Raw genomic sequence first — 19,856 nt, forward strand, 5'->3', positions numbered from 1 at the left:
AGATGTTCACCTAGAGGAATAAATGGCTGGCCAGGCTAAGGCAGGAAGGCAAGTAGTGAAAATCCATTATAGAAAAGGTTGGACTTATGGAGATGGAGTTGGGATAGTCAAACCCACTGATAAAGCACCTCCAGGTCAGTGCTCTAGGCATGGGGTAAACCATGGGAGGACAGAAATCAGACAGGAAGTCAGGGAGGGAAGTGATGTGGCAGCAGTGTTGGGATTAAAACTGAGATAAAATAAAATAAGCTGGAGTCAGAAATGGTAACTGCTTTTGTAAGACAGTGGAAAACCCTTCCAGAAGGCAAAAAAAAAAAAGTACAAGGCATGTTACAACCTGTTCCCTTGCCTATCTGCAATGTACCTCAAGGCAGAAATAAGAGCCAAATCAGAAAACATCATTGTAGTCTGCTGGTAGGTGACAAGACACCACTGCTGTGAGTATTCAGTTGGCTGAAGTAGAAGAGGTGAGTGGCAATATCACACTATCTAGTGGGTTTTTTTTTCAGTTTGTGAGATGAATTTGCTATAAGTTTACAAAATATCCTATTAAAAGAATATTATTAGTTTTACAAATTTAAGCAGTGCAAAATAAAGGTTAGGAAGTGATAATAAGAAGGCTAACTGTGCAGCATTTTAGTATCTTTAGGTTATATATGCTGTGATCCAGCCTTTGATCAAATATTTACAAACTGCTTTTCCACCAGTCCTCTGCCTTAATATTCTTGAAAAATGTACAAAACATTGTGGGGAACTGGAAGCAATGCAATTGCCCCAATGCAATAGTGGCTTTTGCTGCTTCTGATACAGAACTGCTGCACTGGATTAGTTATTTACAAACCTTAAGAAGATGGCTATTTTTCCCAGTGTTCTTTGTATGCTTCAAGCATCTTCTGTAGAAAGACTGAGTGTTGTAGCTGAAACAGAAGTTCAAACTTTGGACCTCAAATAATAGTGTATACCATCAAAATCAGCGTGTTGCATGGTAATGCACTGACCTGGAGAAGGGGGATGGAAAGCAGGCAGTCCTTAATGCCGTACTGGAGCTTCTCTTGGGAACTTGTAAAATATCAGCCTTGTGGATCCTCATTCCCCAGAATTCTCTTATTTTAGGCTCTACTCTTTGCAGACATTTAACTGGGGAGGTATTCTTTTCATTCCCAGCCTAGCTCAAAGAATTTTTTCCTTCTCTCAGATCAGTACTGATACTCTGTACTGACAGTACAGAGCAGCTTCAGGAATGTCCTGAGTCTTAGTACTGACTTCGAAAAGAAGCTTTGAGGTTATGTTCCATTTTGGAAGAAAGAATCCCCAGGAATCTGATTTTCCTGCATTTCTATTCTGGATATAATTTTTACTGGTAATTACTCTGAAGAATCAGATGCTGCATTTCTGAAAATTAATCCCCCTAAATTATTTATAATTTGTGATTATTCTTTGTAATTCAATTTTCTTTTTGGAATATACAAATAATTCCAGCTTCTCACCTAACTGGTTTGTTTCAAAGGGAAAAATCTTTTTTTTTGCATATACTACCAAAGTAAGCTACACATAATAGCCTATAAATATTTTATGCATTCTGTTTTCAGAGAAAGATTAGAGCCATGTGTTCTAAATGAGATGTGAAACACATATTTGACAATGAAGAGAAAGTAAATTATTCAATGGCTTCTTATCAGTTGACAGTGTATGGACTTGCATACTGAATGAGACAGCAGCCCTAAAGGAACAGCTATATTGTATGTTCCTGAATGTGCTCTCTTGAAATACAGATCACAAAAGATTAGGTTTAGGAGAGGTGTTTTGGCATTTCATATTTTATCAGCATTAGCTTTGCAGCCAATAGTATTCTCTACTACTACAAATCTTATAGATACATCATTAAATCAGGACTCACATCACATTAGTTCTTTTCTAGTATCTGCTGCAGGTCTGCTCAGAGTCCTGGAAAATGATTTTTTTTCTCTACCTACATTTTCCCCTCTATAAAATAAAAATAATTTTTCCCCAAATCACTGAGGGGGGAAAGAAAAAACCCTAGAATTTCAGCAAATTCTAAATTTGTGCTGGGTTTTTTTTTTGGTTTTGTTTGTTTGTTTTTGTCCAGACTATCTAAAATGACTTAGTTCTGGCCTAGGTATTTAAAACTGGTATTTATCACCAAAAAATTTTGTTCTTGTTAAGGAAAAACAGTATATTTTTTTTTTGATTCTTTTGCTTTGCTCTGAAAGGACTTCCTGGCTGCATAGCTATGAGATGTGGGGAGATGAGTTGCTCTCTTCTCTCTCCTCCTTGCACAGTCATTGGCACGTGCACAGAGATCTACGTGGTTTATTCCTATATCTGGTACAACTTAAAAATGCCTTTATGCAAATATATATATACATATATATATGCATATATACATGTGTGTGTGTATATATATCTACATACATATATATATATGATATAGCTCCCCAGAACTGCTTTTTGTTAATCCAAATCCCTCCTTCCTACCAGATTCAATGAAAAGCTACTTTTTTTTTACTCATCAAACTTGCAGCATCAAACATGCAGCCAGGCCAGAGACCTACCCCTCACTTATGATCACCTTTGTGAGCACCAGTTGTAACTGCAGCAGAGAAGGCTATTTCTTAGACTTCTGAAAATATTTTGTTATTTTTTTATTATTTTAATAAGTGTTTCTTTAATTACTTAAGGTAGTAAAAAGGTTCTGTGCTTGATATATGAAAAACAAATACTTTTCTCTGAAAAATAAATGTACCTCTTTTTGGCAAGTCTTACCTTATCACCCAATACAGGTCTGCATTGTTGTACATAGCACAGAAAACAGTGAAGTGAGCACCATTCTTTGGGATGATTTAGTAGACAAACCAGAATTAATTTCAAAGAGACATACACCAACAATGTAATAATCAGAAATAGGAACAGCCACAAGGAACTGGATTTACAGGATTATAAGGGAGTCTCTCTCAGCTCATAATGCTACACACACCTATCGACTGACAGTTTGCTTTTGTAATGGAATCAGTTAAAAATAGGCTTGGGATTTGACTTATTGGAAACCAATGCTGCCACTGAATATTTAGTATAAAATTAATGTTCTCAAGAACTTTTTTTAAAAATAGTGTCTGGCTCATAAAGATTTAGGTGGATAGTACAGTCTTATTCCTCTCTGTTCCAGTTTGAAACTGGACACTCTTTAATTAAGCTTGTTTTGATGTAAAGGGAAATGTTTGCTTGTCAATATTGTTACATGTTTTAATACGTGAGATGTTAGAACTAAATTGAAGGAAAGGGCAAATTTCTTTAAAAGCCTAGAAGAAATCTGTAATTTTGAACAGATTTTTTCTCCAAGAATGTACAGTACATGGTTGAATATTATTCGTCTGAAAATCAGCCCCAATTGGCTTAGTTAATTCTTTATATGGACACATGCCATTTGCAGAAACTGAACCAGCTTTGTGCTTCTGCTGCATTTCTTTGTCAAAAGAACCCAGGCCTTTTTCTGTGTATGTTACACTTGTTATAACCATACATCATGCTGTATGCTTTGTACAAAACCTGATTGTGTTGGCTTTTTCCATTCTTTGCTTCATTAATGCTCTCCCTTTCCAGATGTTTTAGGTATGTATACAAGCTTGCAAATTACTTTTCCTGCTGTTTTGTGTTCAGTGCTTTATTGTACCTGACAGAACCACTGTGTGTTTCTTGCATCTGGCTCACTGACAGACAAAAGCTGATCCTGTACTGTGTTCCTAAGTCTTTCTTTTAGAAAACCTTGCTGGTTTTCCTTATTTATTTTCAAGTCATTCTAAAAATAAAGTTGACATTGACAAGTAAACACTACAGATTAGGTATCCCATTGTGTATTTCTGAGACGTGTGCACCTAATCTGCGTGTTCTAACACAGATGTGTGACTATGGATGTAAAATGTGTCATTGTCTTTATGGTAAATTGATTGCCATCACGTGCCTGGGAGTGTTTATTTGCTTTCCATGTGCATATGCAGTAACCTGTTAGGCACTACATGCACCCACTTTGCATGTGCAATTGAGCACCTACCTTTGGAAAGCTGTCTCTAAAAAGTGTATAGAGCTTCCATGCCCATCATTAGGTTGATGCCGTAAAGTTTTGTCTTCTGAAAATGGAATATAAATGCTCAAAGAGATAGTTGTGGATTAGCTGTGCAAATTTATGCCTTGTGGGGTTTTTTCCCTTGATATTTGTGTGAGAATGTAATTGAATGCTTGAAACCATGATAACAATTAATTTGTTGTATACATATGTGTGTGTATATATATACTCTATATTATATACGTCTATTATATTACTATTCTCCATGTCTGGTAATTTAATGACAGTTGTGCTAAAGGAAAAGTTTCAAGTAAAGGCTTCCTCAACTATAAATCAAAGATAAATTTAAGGGAGTGCTAGCTAGGCCTCATAAAAATCCTTCATTGCTTACAGAGGCCAAGGAAAAGGAATGCAAAATTTGGACTTAACCAAGAGTGCATTTCCTTCCCAAACTCTCAGAGTTCAAAGAAGCATAGTTCAAAGAAAATAAAGGAGATGTTCACTGTGTTATGGGAAACCCTGTTTGTCCCTTTAAAATTTTATGTTCAAGATAGCTGTGACAAATGTCCATAACGCTCACTCTCAAGTGTTAAATATGTTAACCTGGTAGACCTGAACCTGCCTTGAACCAGAATGCAGTAAAATAGCAGCTAAGAACTTTTGGGTTTTCATCAGGATGTAGCTTTTGCTTCTTTTGCTTTTCTCAAATGGAGAAAGAGTAGCGTGAATTTAGGGAACCTGTTATAATTTATCAGTCTCACATATTCCAAAATACTGTTTTATCCTGTTGAAACAGCCTTGATTTCCTTAACATCTAAGGTCAGAGTTTCCCTAATGAATTCTTTAGGTAGTTCTGTATTAGAAGTTTGTTACTAATTTTCCAATATTCTAACTTGCAAATAAGCTTTTGATACAGTATAGGCAAAGCATTTTAATGAAATTTCCTGAGTGTTTTCAAAGGGTATATGGGGGAAAAAATTTTTGATTTCTGTAAATTAGAAATAGCTCTTAGCAACCTGTTCTTATATTTTCTCATGATGCTATGCAGAAATATGTGTGATTGATAATTACATTGGAACAAAACATGTACTCGAAAAATAGTGTAGCAATGTGTTAGAATAATTTTAAGGTTATGGATATCTTTGTAATAGACAGGATTCTTGGATAGGTGATTAAATTTTTTTTAGCTAGTTAGCTGTTTGTTTAAGAGTACAGTTTGCTCCCCTTAAAGCTATTCACACTGTAGGTTGAATTGATTGAGGCTTTTTCTTTGTCCTGGGCTGGTGGAACTGATTAAAGTTCAGCAGTCTGTGTCCCCATTTTATTGAAGACTAAAAGTTCAACCAGAACACAAAGAAGTCTGGGTTCAGTTCTGTTCTCTGCTAAGAGAGGCATGGACTCATCATTCCCATCACTGTGACAGGGCTATGATCACCTTTAGGATGGCTGTTGGTTGGTCCTGCTGAGCCTTACGCACTTTGCATTATAATGAAACTTTCCCTGGAGAAGGAACTGGAATCCATGTGTTTTGCCTCCCACTCTGAGCATCAGGCTGCAGAGTCAGAATCTCTCCCACTCAGTGAATACGCAAATGTTTTGTGAGTGGCACACCATCAGCAGGAGGGGTTCAATAGCCAAGGATGGAGTAGTTCTATGTCCTGTCTGTGAGAAAGGCTGAACATTTTTATTTATGTTTGTTCTGAAAAAAACAACATACCAAGGAAATTCTTACTTGGTGCCTATGTATGGACTAGATCTGTAAAAGCCTATAGCACTGCTCTGGGTAATGAGGCATGGTGCACAAATACCCAAGTTATTGCCAGCCTGACATGATGATACCAGTTCTAAACTATGCAGAGACACTTGCTTGATCCCCTGGAAAAAAAAAAAATGTTAAACTGCTTCTTTGCTCAGTTTTTCTATCACAATTACTCCTTAACAGAGTTTGAGGGAGCCTTATGATAGGAGCAGTGCTGTGCTGCTGCATGGCACCTTCTGGAGCTGCTGTGGTTCTTCCTGGCACAGTCATTTCAGTGCACCCTTGTGCAGTGCCCAGCCACTTGTGTTACTGCTGCAATCTGCTGCCTTCAATCTTCTCCATTCACAGGCCATTAAAATTTACTTCCAGTTTAAACTTGGCATAAGAATCATCATTCCATGAATGCTATTGTTTTGCTAGCCCAGAGAAATGAGGCAGGAAGTAGACATTTTTATGTGCCATTTAGTATTTTTAAATGACACTCTGTTTTATATTTTCACATAATTACAGTGCTGCATTTCAGGAGATGTTAGTCCATTATAAATAGATCTTGGTTTTGTTGAGGTTTCCAAACATGACATCGTTTCTGTCAATACCACTTGGACGTGTGTGTACATTAAAAGCCATCTGAATTCTGCCTAAACTGAGGCTCAGCAGGCAGGAGGAGGAAAACCCTGCGTTCCTGCAGCACCTCACTCCACAGCTCCCTTTCAGCAGAGCCCAGACAGGAGCTCCAGGCAGAGCAGCAGACATGCTTCTCTCCTTTCTGCCTTATCCCTTACAGGAGCCCCATCTGTTAGGCATGAGTAACACATGCAGCCACTTTTCCTGGAAAATATTGTCATCCTCCCACTCCCACCCTCCCTTTTTTACGTAACAGGCTAGTGGCTAAGGTATTTGGTGGAGACCAGGCTATAAGTATAAGTAATTTCTAAGTACTTATACTCAGTAATACCTTCTTATTACTTACTTAAACTTACTAATTTCTAATTGTCTAAGTATATTCACAAAACTGCATTTAGGTTAGACATTTGATTAAAACACCTGTAATCCAGGCATCTTTGGACCAGTTGCCTGAGGACTAAGCTAATGCATTTATTCCCTCTTGCTTATGTTTTTCAAGATTTTTTCCTTCTTAGCTGGATATGCAGGAGCAGAGGCACAAAGCATTCTGCTCCCCAGCACTGGGACACCCCGTGGTGTGAGGTGGGTCATGCAGTCCTGCCTGGAGACGGGGACTGAAGCTCCCTGCCTGGGGAAGCGATGGAGACTGCCCGTCCCAAGTCCCCGTTCGCTCCCCGCCTGCCCAGAGCAGCATTGCTGCTTGAGGGGTGGAAAGAGGAAGATGAAAAGAAAGAGGCCAAACACTTCTGTACCTGTGGGGTTTCTTTTTAGCTTGCTCGGCTGTGCTCAAACCCCTTATTGGATCACCCTGGTAGTTCTTGGCCTCGTTGCTTTGTTTCCAGGGAGCACAGATCCCTGGTGCAGCCAGGGTGGCCTGCTGTGGCCTGCATTCTGCTCACAGCAGTACCCCATGGAGACACTGGTGATTTTTCACTCAATATGAAGCATGTTTACACACACACACATACTCACAAATTAAAATTTAAAATTTTAATTCTGTCAGCCAAGCTCATAATTTTGTTCTCATTAGAGACTTGTGAGAGCACAGCTCAATAATTTTAATTTCCTATTTTATTTTTTATTTTCTTGGATTTCAGATATGACCTTTAGCACATTTTTATGGTGCAAGCCCTTCTAGGTGGTTTTAAGGCACTGGGATAAAAAATATATTTTTTTCTTTCACCTTTGTTATGGAAATCCTGAGGTTGCCTTAAACTTCTCATTACTTTAGTTATAGTTATGGAGTTTAGTGGTTAATTATTTTTAAGTAACCATGCTTGTATAAAAGAATTAGCATAAAAAAATCATGGCTACTGATTGCTAATCTCCTTAATTTATAAAATTATTTCAAAACCATTTGTGTAAGGTGTTGCTAATCATTTTGTATTGCATACATTGACAGAGTTGTGTTCTTTTCATTCCATATGTCTGTAATATCAATATCCCTGCTTAAAAAAAACATGCTTTGTCTCTGTGCCTGTTGCATAATTTACCTGTCTGTTTCAATGAACAAAACACAGCCACCGATACCACAGACAGGAGACAAGGTCAAATTTAATAGGCTATAAAAGTCATACTGTGCTCAGTTGAGAGTATGTGAATTTCACTGCTCCTTGTGAACATCAAAATTTCTTTTCTGCCTCTAAGCAGTATTTGGTACTTCACTTGGGCCTTTGCAGGCCAGATGTGTGTCCGTTTTGCATCTCGTCCCTCTCATGGAACTGCTATTTCATCAGGGTCTTGCTGAAACAAACTGCTGATGTAGCCACTGCTCTGGCATGCTGTGTCCCGGTGACTCCTGGCTGCTATGGATGAGCCCAGGTTTGCAGGAGGGTTGTGCTCCACCAGCTGTGTACTACAGAGAATGTTCCTGTGCCATGGCATTACATAAGTGGCCCTAAGTTCCACCACAGTTCATCACGTTAGTAGTGAATTGACAGAGATAAAGTGTTGTTGTATCTTAGCCTGTGTTTTAGGTGAGATTATTGTAGTGAACTGGGAAAGATTTTTTCTTGGAATTCACTTGTGAGGTCCACCTGGTGTAAAGAATATTTGTCTGTGCCCATAATGGCATAAGTGATTTACTTGTCCTCTCATTGCAGTGAATTTCTATTCAAGGCGCAGTAGTGATATTGATAATTAATATTTGGACGTAAGTTTAAATGTTCTGTATTTGAAAAGTCTCTGGGAGATGTGAACTTACTGTTTCTTAGAGCTGACTCCTTATTTTATGGAATAAATAGTTGAGTGCTCCTGTCATTTAAAATATGTTCCCTTTCTGGTTACCAAGGAGACCATATGAAATAGATTGTAAGGGTCACTTTAAAATTTGGTAACTGATTTCTGGGTTTGGGTGTTGTAGCTGGGCTGTCAGCATTTCATGATGATCGTCACAGTAATTCTAATTATTTTTATCCCTCTCATTATGATTGGCAAATACAATTTATTGAAGTTTAATGTTATAACTTCACTCTTATACATAAGAAGGGACATTATTATAAATAGATGGTATTCATGGAGGTGGAAAAATTGCAAAGCTATTACTGTGCTGCTTTGAAGATACCCTACTGTCACTGTTCTCAGCTCCCTATTTTAACTACCAGTGACATTTGTGTTACTATCCCCATATGACTTTTTGAGTTATTTGCTTACTTTGGGCACAAGTCTGCAAGATAATTTGCGTTGAATGTCTTGTTGAGAAAGAAGGAGTTTTTACAGGTAGAAAATTTGGTTTTTGAGATATTGATAAAGAAAAATGAAAACCAAAGCAGTAGCAGTGGATAAAGCCTTTGTCATCTAAAAAGAGAAGCTACGATTATGTACGTAATTGCAACAATCTTGTAAAGTTGGAATTCAAAAAAGATTTCAGGCAAAGTGAAAGCTTTTCCAGAAGCTGAAGAAGTACTCTAAGGAACAGGAGATCAGAACCTCTTCAGCTATCCCTGTGGCATTTTCTCCATCCATTCCTGACTGAAGAGGTAGAGGCATATGTATTAGTTCACCAGTCGTGCAGTGGAGTTCCTTGAATTTTTGTTTTATGCTCAAGCTAAGAAAAGTAGGTACTGAAATACATTTTAATTGGCAAAAAAGGTCTCTCTCCGTCTTCAGACTTAAGTGGAAACGACTGGATCACAGGACCATAGTTACCTGCAGTTATTGCCCTGGGTGTGTCTCACAATAGAACATACCCTGAGGTAAACTCTGCCCTGGCAGAGGGCGTTTCAAAAAGTATAGCAGGAAATCTAGCCCACAGAGATGTGTTCTATACTAGCAGAAAAGTGCTGTGAGCAGTGTAGAAAATACTGGTTCCCCAGACAAAATTATGATACAATGGCATAGAGACAGATTTTTCTGGTTATAAATTGTCTTGAACGAGAGTTTTTTAGCAGTCTGGAATGGTCTTAAAATGATACTAATATTGTTATACTGATTGAAGTGTTGAGCCTGGTTTAAAATTGCAGGAAAGCAATCTAAATTCATCATCAGAACAGTGTGACAAATTATCTCTGATAGGTTTATTCTAGTTGTCATTTGTACTTAAATTAGGGATAGATTATTGACTATCTTCTACTAAAACTCTGAGACAGTGGTATTCAGTGATTTCAGCAGTATCTCTGTACAACAAAGTTGTAAAAAATGTAATTGTGAATGTGGCAAGAACCATCAGAAGTTCTGTCTTAAAAAATGTGGTCCTAATTCAAACAGCATCAGGACCACAGTGCTTTTATTGACCAGCAGCAAAGTATGCATCAATGTTTTCCATACCACACCGTGCACATCTCACAATGTTCAGTGCTGTAAAAGATTGATTGTATGTGCTCACCCAAAACTGCAGATAATCACAAACAGTTGGAAGCAATCTTTATTTAATCCAAACCAATGTCCACCTCCTCCAATAAAGGATATCATATGTAGATTTTGTGATGACCATTTAGATGTTACTTTGTTTATAAAATGACCATAGCAATCACCTATTGATTTGCAACCAAAATACTAGCTGGGATGCCTTGCTCTCTCTTGGAAATTTTGCAACCTTTTTATAGTACCTGATTTATTCAGTTGCTATTCTAAGATAGAAAAAATCAATCTCATCACATCTCTTGAAAGAGACCATTTGATGTAGAAAACTCCCTCTCTAGCCAGACTGGTAGGTTGTGTTTTCAAGCAAAAGTTAAGCTTTTGCCAGCATAATAGCATAAAAGGGTGATAATGTAATTTCAAGAAACTCTCCATTAAATTTTTGGTACCTCTTCTTGACCTTTAAGTCTCTGTTGGTTGTCTTCTAATATTTTCTTTGAATGGACTAGATATTTAATCTGGTTTTGGTTCATGAAGCATGCACAACCTTTAAAGGAAAATCTATATGAATTAATCTTGTCTGGCCCAATGACTTTCTTTACAGACTTGCATAAATCACCCAGCTTCTCTAATTCCTTTGTTAAATCAGCCAATAGCAAGATCTGAGCAGGAAAATGTGATTTCATTTTAAAGATGATTTTGGTTTTATAAGATGTAGTTTTGTTTCACTGGGGAATGAAGACAGTTTCTATACCACTTGTGATAGCGGATGCAGCCCATCTGTCGTGGAGAGGTTTGCCCTGGAAAGTACTGCCAATCAGACATGGTGCTGAGGAGCTGGGAGCATGACTACTAGAAGAAAAGATTATTTTCCTCTGGGAAAACCAGCTTTCCACAGCTCCTGAGATTGTTAGGAGAATACCATAGCATTGTGTGGATTATTCTGTTATTTTCTGTTATAAAAGTATTTTACACATAATAGCCAAATTTTTAACATGGTACCATACTGAGGCCAGTAGAACAAAACCTGTTTTCCAGAGCTTTGATAAGTTGAAGTAAATGGGAAAACCTTGGTTTCTACTAGCATAGTAATTAGTACTTCCTAAAGCCTATCTCAGGCAACTCCAGCTTGAGCAAGCTGATTACTGGGTAAGAGTGAAATCTGAGCTGACATGATGTTATTTACATGTAGCAGATTCGTGGCATATTAAGGTTACCGTTTGATGCAGCAAGCATTCGTACCCCTTTTTCTTATGTACATGGTCTGCGGTCAAGTAAGAAGGTGTTATCAGTATCTCTGCAGCCTGAATAGCAGGAATGGGCGAGGCAGGGAGGCAGGCAGTGCCTGCAAGGGCGGCAAAGCGGGGGTGAAACGCCCTCATTAACGCTGTGTTCATTACCCTGCTGTGCCAGGGATGTGCATGGGTAACAGCAATTCCTGCAACCAGAGAAGGAGCAACACACCAGTCTGCTATATTGTCACATTTCTTAAAGCTAATCACCTCTTAGTATTTGCTCTAACTAATTTTCTACTTTGCAGCTGAAGTTCAAAGTGAAATTGAACGAATCTTTGAATTGGCCAGGACACTGCAGTTGGTAGTGCTTGATGCTGATACCATTAATCATCCAGCTCAACTGAGCAAAACCTCTCTGGCTCCCATTATAGTATATGTAAAGATTTCTTCTCCCAAGGTAAATATTTTTGATACCTTCTAGTTTTTTCTGGTTTTTTGGGTTGTTTTTTTTTGGGGGGGAGGGGGCTTAAATGCAGATATTCACATGTCCTCATTTAGGTTCAGAGTTATATATTGTTATTGCTTCCCTTTGGATAGTGAACCATTAATAATAATCAAAAAAGTATCTGAGCTCTAGTGTTAGCCAAAGCCTATTTTGGAAAAGGTGCTGCAGCTCCAATGAGTTTTTTAATCGGAATTGCACTTTCAGTATCAATCACGTAAGTAGCGCTCATGGTTTGTTAAATCAAAATAATATGGAAATGAAAAGAATGATTTTCACTGAATGAGTATCAGACTGATTGCTAAACTTTAACATCTGATAATATACTCTTCCACTGTGTGTAAAAAAAATGCACAGACCTTGTGAAGAGGCATTTGAAAGAGAAAAATGAATTTGTGGGAAGAGCTAGGAAAGTCTAGAGCTAGACTAAGGAAATCTATTGAAAAAATTCAACTTAGAAACAAACAAAACCAGAAGCAGCAGAAAAAAAGCAAGAGTGGAACTTTTTAGTGCTTGTAAAGGAAAGGAGTTATTTGGATGTAAATGAAAATGAGCACATCCTGGATCAGGGAATACAGGAAATGTTCTTGAAGCCAGCAAATGAAGAATTTGCTTGGCTTATGTGAGCAGTTTCAAATGTAAAGATTTTAAGTGGTTATATATGTATATTAAGTCTAAGTCTGCTAACTTTTTTTACTGCCTTATTTTTCACAGGTTTTACAGAGGTTGATAAAATCTCGAGGGAAATCTCAGGCCAAACACCTTAATGTACAGATGGTAGCAGCTGATAAACTGGCACAGTGTCCTCCCGTGAGTTACTGTTAAATTATGTCTTGTCTCTGAAAGGTGCCTTTCTTTTCAAGCACGAGGTTAATTACATAATTTTCGGGAATGTTTGCCCTCTTCTGGCCATCTTTAACTATTGCCTTTTCAAGAACACCTCCTGAGGTCATGGGGCTCCGCTTTAGGGTACAGGGGAAAAAGAGTTCTAGTCACAATCAGTTATTAGGATGTGTGCTGGTACAGTCAGTGCTTCAGTAAATTGAACATTTGCTTTATTTCCTAAGTTTTGGGGGGTTATTGGTTGAAAAATGAACCCTCTTCGTGACTGTCCTTTATCTCTGGTAGTTTGGAGCTCCTCTGGGACATCTGTCAGGATGGCCCACCACTGCTAATGTTCTTGGTCAGGGTTTTGCCAAAGAGCTGAGTGGTACTGCGTAGCTGACAGCTCTGCAGTTCTTCTTCAGATGCGCACTGAAGCAAATTCTCTCAATTTCCACCTATAAAGTGGAGGTGATGACACCCCAACTTGTTTTAAACCTGGCATGCATTTCTGCCTGCATATTCAGCTGCCAAGAGTATGGGTAAAGAACGAGAAGATGGGAGTACAGTTCAGTTGCAGATATAATTTGCCATAGTTACGGAGCTGAGTGAAGGGAATGTCTTCATCTTTTAAGTTCAGGCATCTGAGTTAAGCAATGCTTAGGTCTCCAGGAAGTCAATGAAGAATGCTGGAGACCTGCATAGGCCCTCAAAGCTGTCTTCTACTCCCTGAGCAGGGAGGAAATGGATAAAACTAATCTCCTAAATTTAGGAGACTAAAATTAGACTGTGTGACTAATCTCTTACCTAATATTTGTATGACACTTGGAAACTGAATGATCTGTATTCTTTTGATTGTTAGTTACTGGTCTTAGTTTACCTTAGTTTTCTCTTAGTTATTCTTCAAGCGGACTGAATCCCTTTCTTGCCATCCCATTTTTTCAATAGTTAATTGTTCAATATTTATCCCTTCTTTCTGTGTATTTAAGATTTGTTCCAGCTGCTTCTTCCTGTCTTCTTTGACTGTTTGTGCATTACTATGTGGAATTCACAAGGCCTTGCTTTAGCAAGTGTCATATTAGTGCTAGTTATGGTTACTATCTTTTGTATCAACTGCATTCAAAAAAAACCAAACAAACAAAAGGTAAAATATCTTAATACAAGTAGTAAAAATGTGGTTAATTTTTGATTAATGGAAATCCTGATCAATGTTTTTAGCTGATCTCCCTTTACCTGGTGATTATTCTCACTAAAACTTTCTTTATTAGGAAATGTTCGATGTAATTCTTGATGAGAACCAGCTTGAAGATGCTTGTGAGCACCTTGCTGACTATCTGGAAGCTTACTGGAAGGCCACACATCCACCTAGCAGCAATCCTCCTAACCAGCTTCTCACTCGCACACTTGCAACAGCCACTCTTCCTATTAGCCCGGGTCCAAATATTAATTTACAGGTACAGTTTTTATGCCATCTCTTCTTTTTCTTCTGTCAACTTCTTCTCCTTCCAAGGCAGAGAGTTAGGCTGATACTAGAATATGGAGAATATGTTTTCCTGTTGTTGGTAGATTGAAAGCTTTTTCAGCAGACATTCACCCATTTTCAGTATAAAAGGCAAATGCAAGCATGTTACTGTTATTGCTATTGTATTCATAGTAGCATGTGTTTGTGTATTGACTAGGGGGCTGGTTTTGATTCTAAGGACTAAGCTGGCCTGACTGAAAACATATGTGTATGTGAAATGGAATACTTCAGGTTTTATTGTGCCCAGGACACTGACTGTGCCAGTAATATGTGTACCAGCCACAAGCATTTTTATAGCTGTCCATGTGTAATCCAATAAGAGAAATAAGACTGGACTAAAACTGTGCACATTCCAGCCTCTGGTAACTTCCTGACTGATGGGCACACTATGGCTAATAGGCAAATCCTGGCCCCAGAGGCCCTGCATGACAAACTGGGTTAAGTACAAGGCAGATCCACGAGTGTCTGAGGGAAATCTGTTCCAATCTTCCCACAGGCTGTAGAGTTGCAGAGGTTGAGGATTACTGACTGTATTACTAAGGACTCAAGGTCAAAGTGGCCCTTCCAGTGTTTGTTCTTTTATTTATTGGCCATTGCTTTGAAAAGTACAAAATTCCTTGAAGCCAAACTCTTATGTCAAATCCAAGTCCCACTGCACTGCATGTTGTGCAGGAAGACCTTGAGAGAGGTTCTGTGCTCTGAACAGCAAGGACACTCTCCAGTGAGCTGGCAAAAGCAGGCTTTATTCCTGCCTCTGCCCTGATGTGCCTGTTGATATGGGCATATTATGTCCCCTCTCTTCTCCTTTATCTCCTTGTATCATTTTATTGAGGTGTTCAGCATAAGGAGATGCTTTCCTTTGGATATGTTTTGCATGATATGAAATGAAGTGTTTAAACTACTTCACTCCTGCATTATAAGTAGTGAGTGACTCCTTGAGGCTGAAAAGTACACAGAGGGGCATAAAATAGATCTATCCCAAATCAAATAAAGGTTTACTACATCGAAATATCTACTAAATTCAATATATGCCCATAAATTACATACATATGCAAGTTATAATTCATAACTTTGGCTAAGAAAAACACTTCCTTTTAGAAAATCAAAGGAAAAAAATGTGTCTGCGCCCAAGTTAAAGTGCAAATAGTTGTGCTCTTTTTTTACGGTTTTGCAAAACAAGTTTTTGTGTCAAATAATTTATTTCTCATTAGAAAACCACAGACTTGACAGGTTTGTTCTTTTACAAGAAAAATTTCTTTAGCCATCTTGAAGGGTATCTCCTTCTCTTGCTTTCAGATACAGTTGCAGGAAAAGAGACTGTAAGCAATAGCTCATTTCTGCCTTTTTTTCTGTCCTCAGAGCTGAAACACCTTGAAAAAATTGTGAGCTGGAAGAATTTCTGAGTACGAAATTCAGTATTGTTGCGTGCAGCCTTGCTAGTTAAACTTTCTTTGCTTTGTAAACTTCTAAATTATTTTGCTCAAGTGTTTTTATGCTTTTTGAGTGTGGATTTATAGCTCACATACTCATTCTATTAACCACATTCTCTGGAGGAACTATGCAGAGTTTTAATAACACTTTTCTGAGTGCTGTGCTGTCTCCTTACAAACTAACAGATTTTTATTTTAAGGACTAAAAATGAGGATGTATTTGCAGTTTCAAAGTTTGTTTGTAGGTCTACTAGTACAGCAGTGTGAATCAACAGGGATTCCTTATTGAACATAAAACTTTCCAGTTCCTTTGGTTTCATTTTCCTACGATACATCTTCAGCTGACATCTCAAACCGAGTTTGTCATTGCCTTGGCACAGAGTGGGTCTGTTTTTTAATGATGGTGGCTGAACCCATTCTTTCAACAGTGTTAAGGCCCTGTATTTAGAGAATTTAAAGTCTATGCCGGTGCTGTTTTTCTGGACTGCTCTACAGAGAAAAGCCACCAGTTGTTTGGTCTGGGGGAGAGCCACATCCTCACTGCAGAGCATTGGAGTCATCGTCCCTTAGGGCCAATGCAGTGCCCCTTCGCCATGAAATGTATTTTGGGTTTGTGGTTTTTAAGTCCCCAGTGTACATTGTAAAGAGGGATTTGTGTTGCCAGCTGCCAGAGTGGCATTTTTACAGCATGAAGCTGCCTGTGTGCATTGCATGGCACGAGATGCTTGAAGGCGTAGGGGGTCCTGGGACGGTTTGAAATTAAATAGGCAAAGACCTAGGCAAAGACCTTGAGTCTGCCTGAGGGAGAGCTTCAGAACAAACTTGTATGGAAATAGTTGGAAATAAGTCCAAAAGGACTGGAACAACCTCGCACACATATGGTGTGGGTGATCAGGGACACTGGAAATAAGGAGCAAGGCAAATTCACTCAGTGGATAAAGGTCCTCTTTCAACACTGTATAAACTTCTTTCCAAGAACACCTACTTCTTTGAAAGTACAAATTGAGCACTGAAATAGGATTATCTCAAACTTTTTCTATTTTAGACAAAAAAACCTTATGAAATTGGGCCATAAAATTTCTGCACTGAAGAGTCTATTCCAAATCAGAGCCCAAATCTGGTTTGCACCAAAAAGCCGGACTCTAATCCAGATTAAGACATTACCTGTTCAGTGTCCCTGTAATATTTAATGGAAGTTACTGTCAATGAATTTGCCCATAAATCCCAACAGCCCTAACACTATTCTGAAATTCCAGGTATTGGTTCTAAATTTATTCATTGTTTCTTCTTATATGCTCATTATAGCACAGAAGGTGCATCTGAGCTTGTAAGAACAGCCGTGTTTCCGATGCCGGTTCAAATTTTGGAATTGTTCTCAAACCACAGCACTGACAGATTTTATTAGTCATGATTATGTATAGGTACTTGCATTTGAATACATGAGAACTATAGGGTTTCTCACATGTATACTATGTTTATGTGCCTTAAAATCAGTCACGGTGATGAACTGATGAAAGTTGTGTTTACACATGCAGAGCAGGCATGTTTCTGCTTTGGACTCTTTTGCTTTTCTCTTCATTTCATTTACAATTCACCTCTGTTGAGTCATTTCGTTTCACCTTGAACAGATCTATTCATGTTTACAATTATTATATTCCCTTCTGGCAAATCAGAATCACCTTGAGAATCACAAAAGCAAGAACAAATAAGAAATTTGACTACTATTCCTGTTACCTTGTTCTCATCTATGCTGTTTGTTTCGAAGTAGAAACCCAGCTCATCTCTCAGATGTTTACATAATAAAATGTTGTCTAGAAAATTAGGATTTTTCAAATTTACCAAATTGCTGATTTGCAATATGCTGCTTTTTATAAGTTTCTGATTAAATACAGATTCTTTTCCTTTCCAATTTCCTGTAATTTTACTTTTTGGGTTGCTAGGAAACCCACCTGCCAGGATCTGTGGCTGAAGGACAAAATTTCCTCCTTCCCCTAGCTCTTTTCCACAAAATAGAAAGACAGAAAGAAGATATGTCCATGAACTGCCCTGGGGGCAATCCTTATTTTTAGACAACTCTGAACATAGAAGGGCAAACTTAAGACTAACTTTGGTATTCAGAACAGTCTCACAAACAAATGCCTGTATAACTCTGGTAAAATCTACATTAATTTTGTGGCAGCAGAGATGATTTTGTCTTGACATTCTTCATCTGATGTGAGAAGCATAATTCAATATTACTATCAAAACTTTTGCAATGAAGCCTGAAAAGTCCTTAGCTGTGGTTTGGCAATAATAGCAGGTTAATGTAATGAAACCACCAAATGAGGTAAATAATGTCACTTGTTCATTTTGCAGTGATTTCAAAGCATTTATGCGGGTGAAGAGTAGGTTTATTGCCTGGTAATTTTTATTTCGGTCTTTTAATAGCAGTGGTGTGTTAGGAAATTTTGTATGTGATAATATCACTCTCCTCCTGCTTTTCGTGGCAATGGGCTGTATTCTCAAGCTCTTAAAATTATGAGGTCAATGTTTAATTTTTCATTACCAAGAAGAAATGAAATTATTGCTGAGAAAACAGAAGGTCAGTGATACTATTAGTATCATAATACAAACTTTATTCATACCAGATTCAATTTCATTTTTTTTCCTTAAAAAAAAGTTCCTCTATAAGAGCCAAGGTTTTGTACTTTGGTTCTTTGCTGGAATCCACCTCCTCAGCCCCCTAAAATCACTTTCCCACAGCAGCTGTTGCCAGACACGCATCTGTAAACTCTCAACTGATATATGCCCTCTCCTGGCATGAGATCTCCTCTCAATTTTTCTGCAGTTTGTCCTGTTTCTGCATGCTCTCTTTTTCTTTGGAGGGTGGTGACAATGATTGCTAACTGGAGTAGTCAGAAACATCACAAGAAATGAGAAAGTGCCACAGAATAACCCAAGTACCACCCTAAATTCTGATGAGAATAAAAAGGATTGTTTGTATTATAATACTGAATTTTCAGTAAAAGTGGAATTCTAATGGTTTCTTTCCTAGTTTAGATTCAAAGTGGATTGTTCTGTACTTGAAATTTTATTGGTTTCATGGTACTTTCTAGTTGAATTTGATATTGGGGGAAGCTTTTCAGTGTGTACCTCATGACCTTACTGCTGGTTCTGGTAGCAGGGATCTCAAGGAGACCAGAGGAATGACCATTCGGTCCCTGAGCGCAGCGGTCCCCACATTGAAGAGGAAGCACGGGTCGAACCCATCAAGAAATCCCAGCACCGCTCTTCCTCCAGCCAGCACCACAACCATCGCAGTGGTGGCAGAGGCCTTCACAGGCAAGAAACTTTTGACTCAGAAACACAAGACAGCAGAGATTCAGCTTACGTAGAGCCAAAGGAGGACTACTCACATGAGCATGGTGACCACTATGATTCTCACAGGGATCATAATCACAGAGACGAGTCCCATGGGATCAGTGAACACAGACACAGAGAGTCCCGGCATCGCTCGAAGGAGAGGGACCGCGAGCAGGACCACAATGAATGCAACAAACAGCGCAGCCGTCATAAATCAAGGGACCAATATTGTGACAAGGATGGGGAAGTGATATCGAAAAAACGTAACGATGCAGGAGAGTGGAACAGGGATGTTTACATCCGTCAGTAACTTTGCCTCTGGCAGTCTTGTGTTTCTTTGAAGTCTTGTAACAATGCCCCTTGAAAATATCTTGGGTTCTTCTTTGCAGAACATATGGTATCCTTCTGTATGCTGATTTGTATTGCTGTTGCTTGCATAGCAATAGCATGAAATAGAATATTCATATACTTATTTTTTTGGTTAGTGCTATATGAATTAGTGTAGTACAACTGAAGAGTTCCTGATGTTGTACTATGGCATTTTTCAAGCTGTTTTTTGGTAGCTGCCACTTGAACAATATCTGTTGCCATCAAGGTGTTGTTAGTGTTTTTTAAAAAAAAGGTACATTTGATGTTTAATAACTTCCCATGTATTCAGCAAGCCAGGATCAGCACATAAAAAAATCTAAAACTTTTTGTCTGCTCTGATTTTTAATTTGTATGCACTTGATTTGCATATTGATT

At 38.3% G+C, this 19,856-nt stretch overlaps 1 protein-coding gene across 5 annotated transcripts in view; it reads left to right on the plus strand.

Annotated features, from left to right (window-relative positions):
- The window catches only part of CACNB2 (calcium voltage-gated channel auxiliary subunit beta 2), a 242,871-nt gene extending 223,446 nt beyond the window's left edge, over nucleotides 1-19,425 (plus strand). For 2 of the 5 annotated variants that reach the window (XM_084226954.1, XM_084226956.1), the window contains 5 exons: nucleotides 11,800-11,951; nucleotides 12,711-12,806; nucleotides 14,087-14,272; nucleotides 15,700-15,743; nucleotides 18,934-19,074. In XM_084226954.1, coding sequence (XP_084083080.1) covers nucleotides 11,800-11,951; nucleotides 12,711-12,806; nucleotides 14,087-14,272; nucleotides 15,700-15,705 — 440 coding nt within the window. In that variant the 3' untranslated portion in view covers nucleotides 15,706-15,743; nucleotides 18,934-19,074. Of the gene's footprint in view, nucleotides 1-11,799; nucleotides 11,952-12,710; nucleotides 12,807-14,086; nucleotides 14,273-15,699; nucleotides 15,744-18,930 lie in introns of all 5 variants that reach the window. The other 3 variants (XM_084226955.1, XM_084226957.1, XM_084226958.1) reach the window with 3 other exon arrangements.
- Nucleotides 19,426-19,856: the final 431 nt, after the last annotated feature.

The sequence above is a fragment of the Fringilla coelebs genome, assembly GCF_963513975.1.
Source record: "Fringilla coelebs genome assembly, chromosome: 1".
In the NCBI taxonomy this organism is placed as follows: domain Eukaryota; kingdom Metazoa; phylum Chordata; class Aves; order Passeriformes; family Fringillidae; genus Fringilla; species Fringilla coelebs.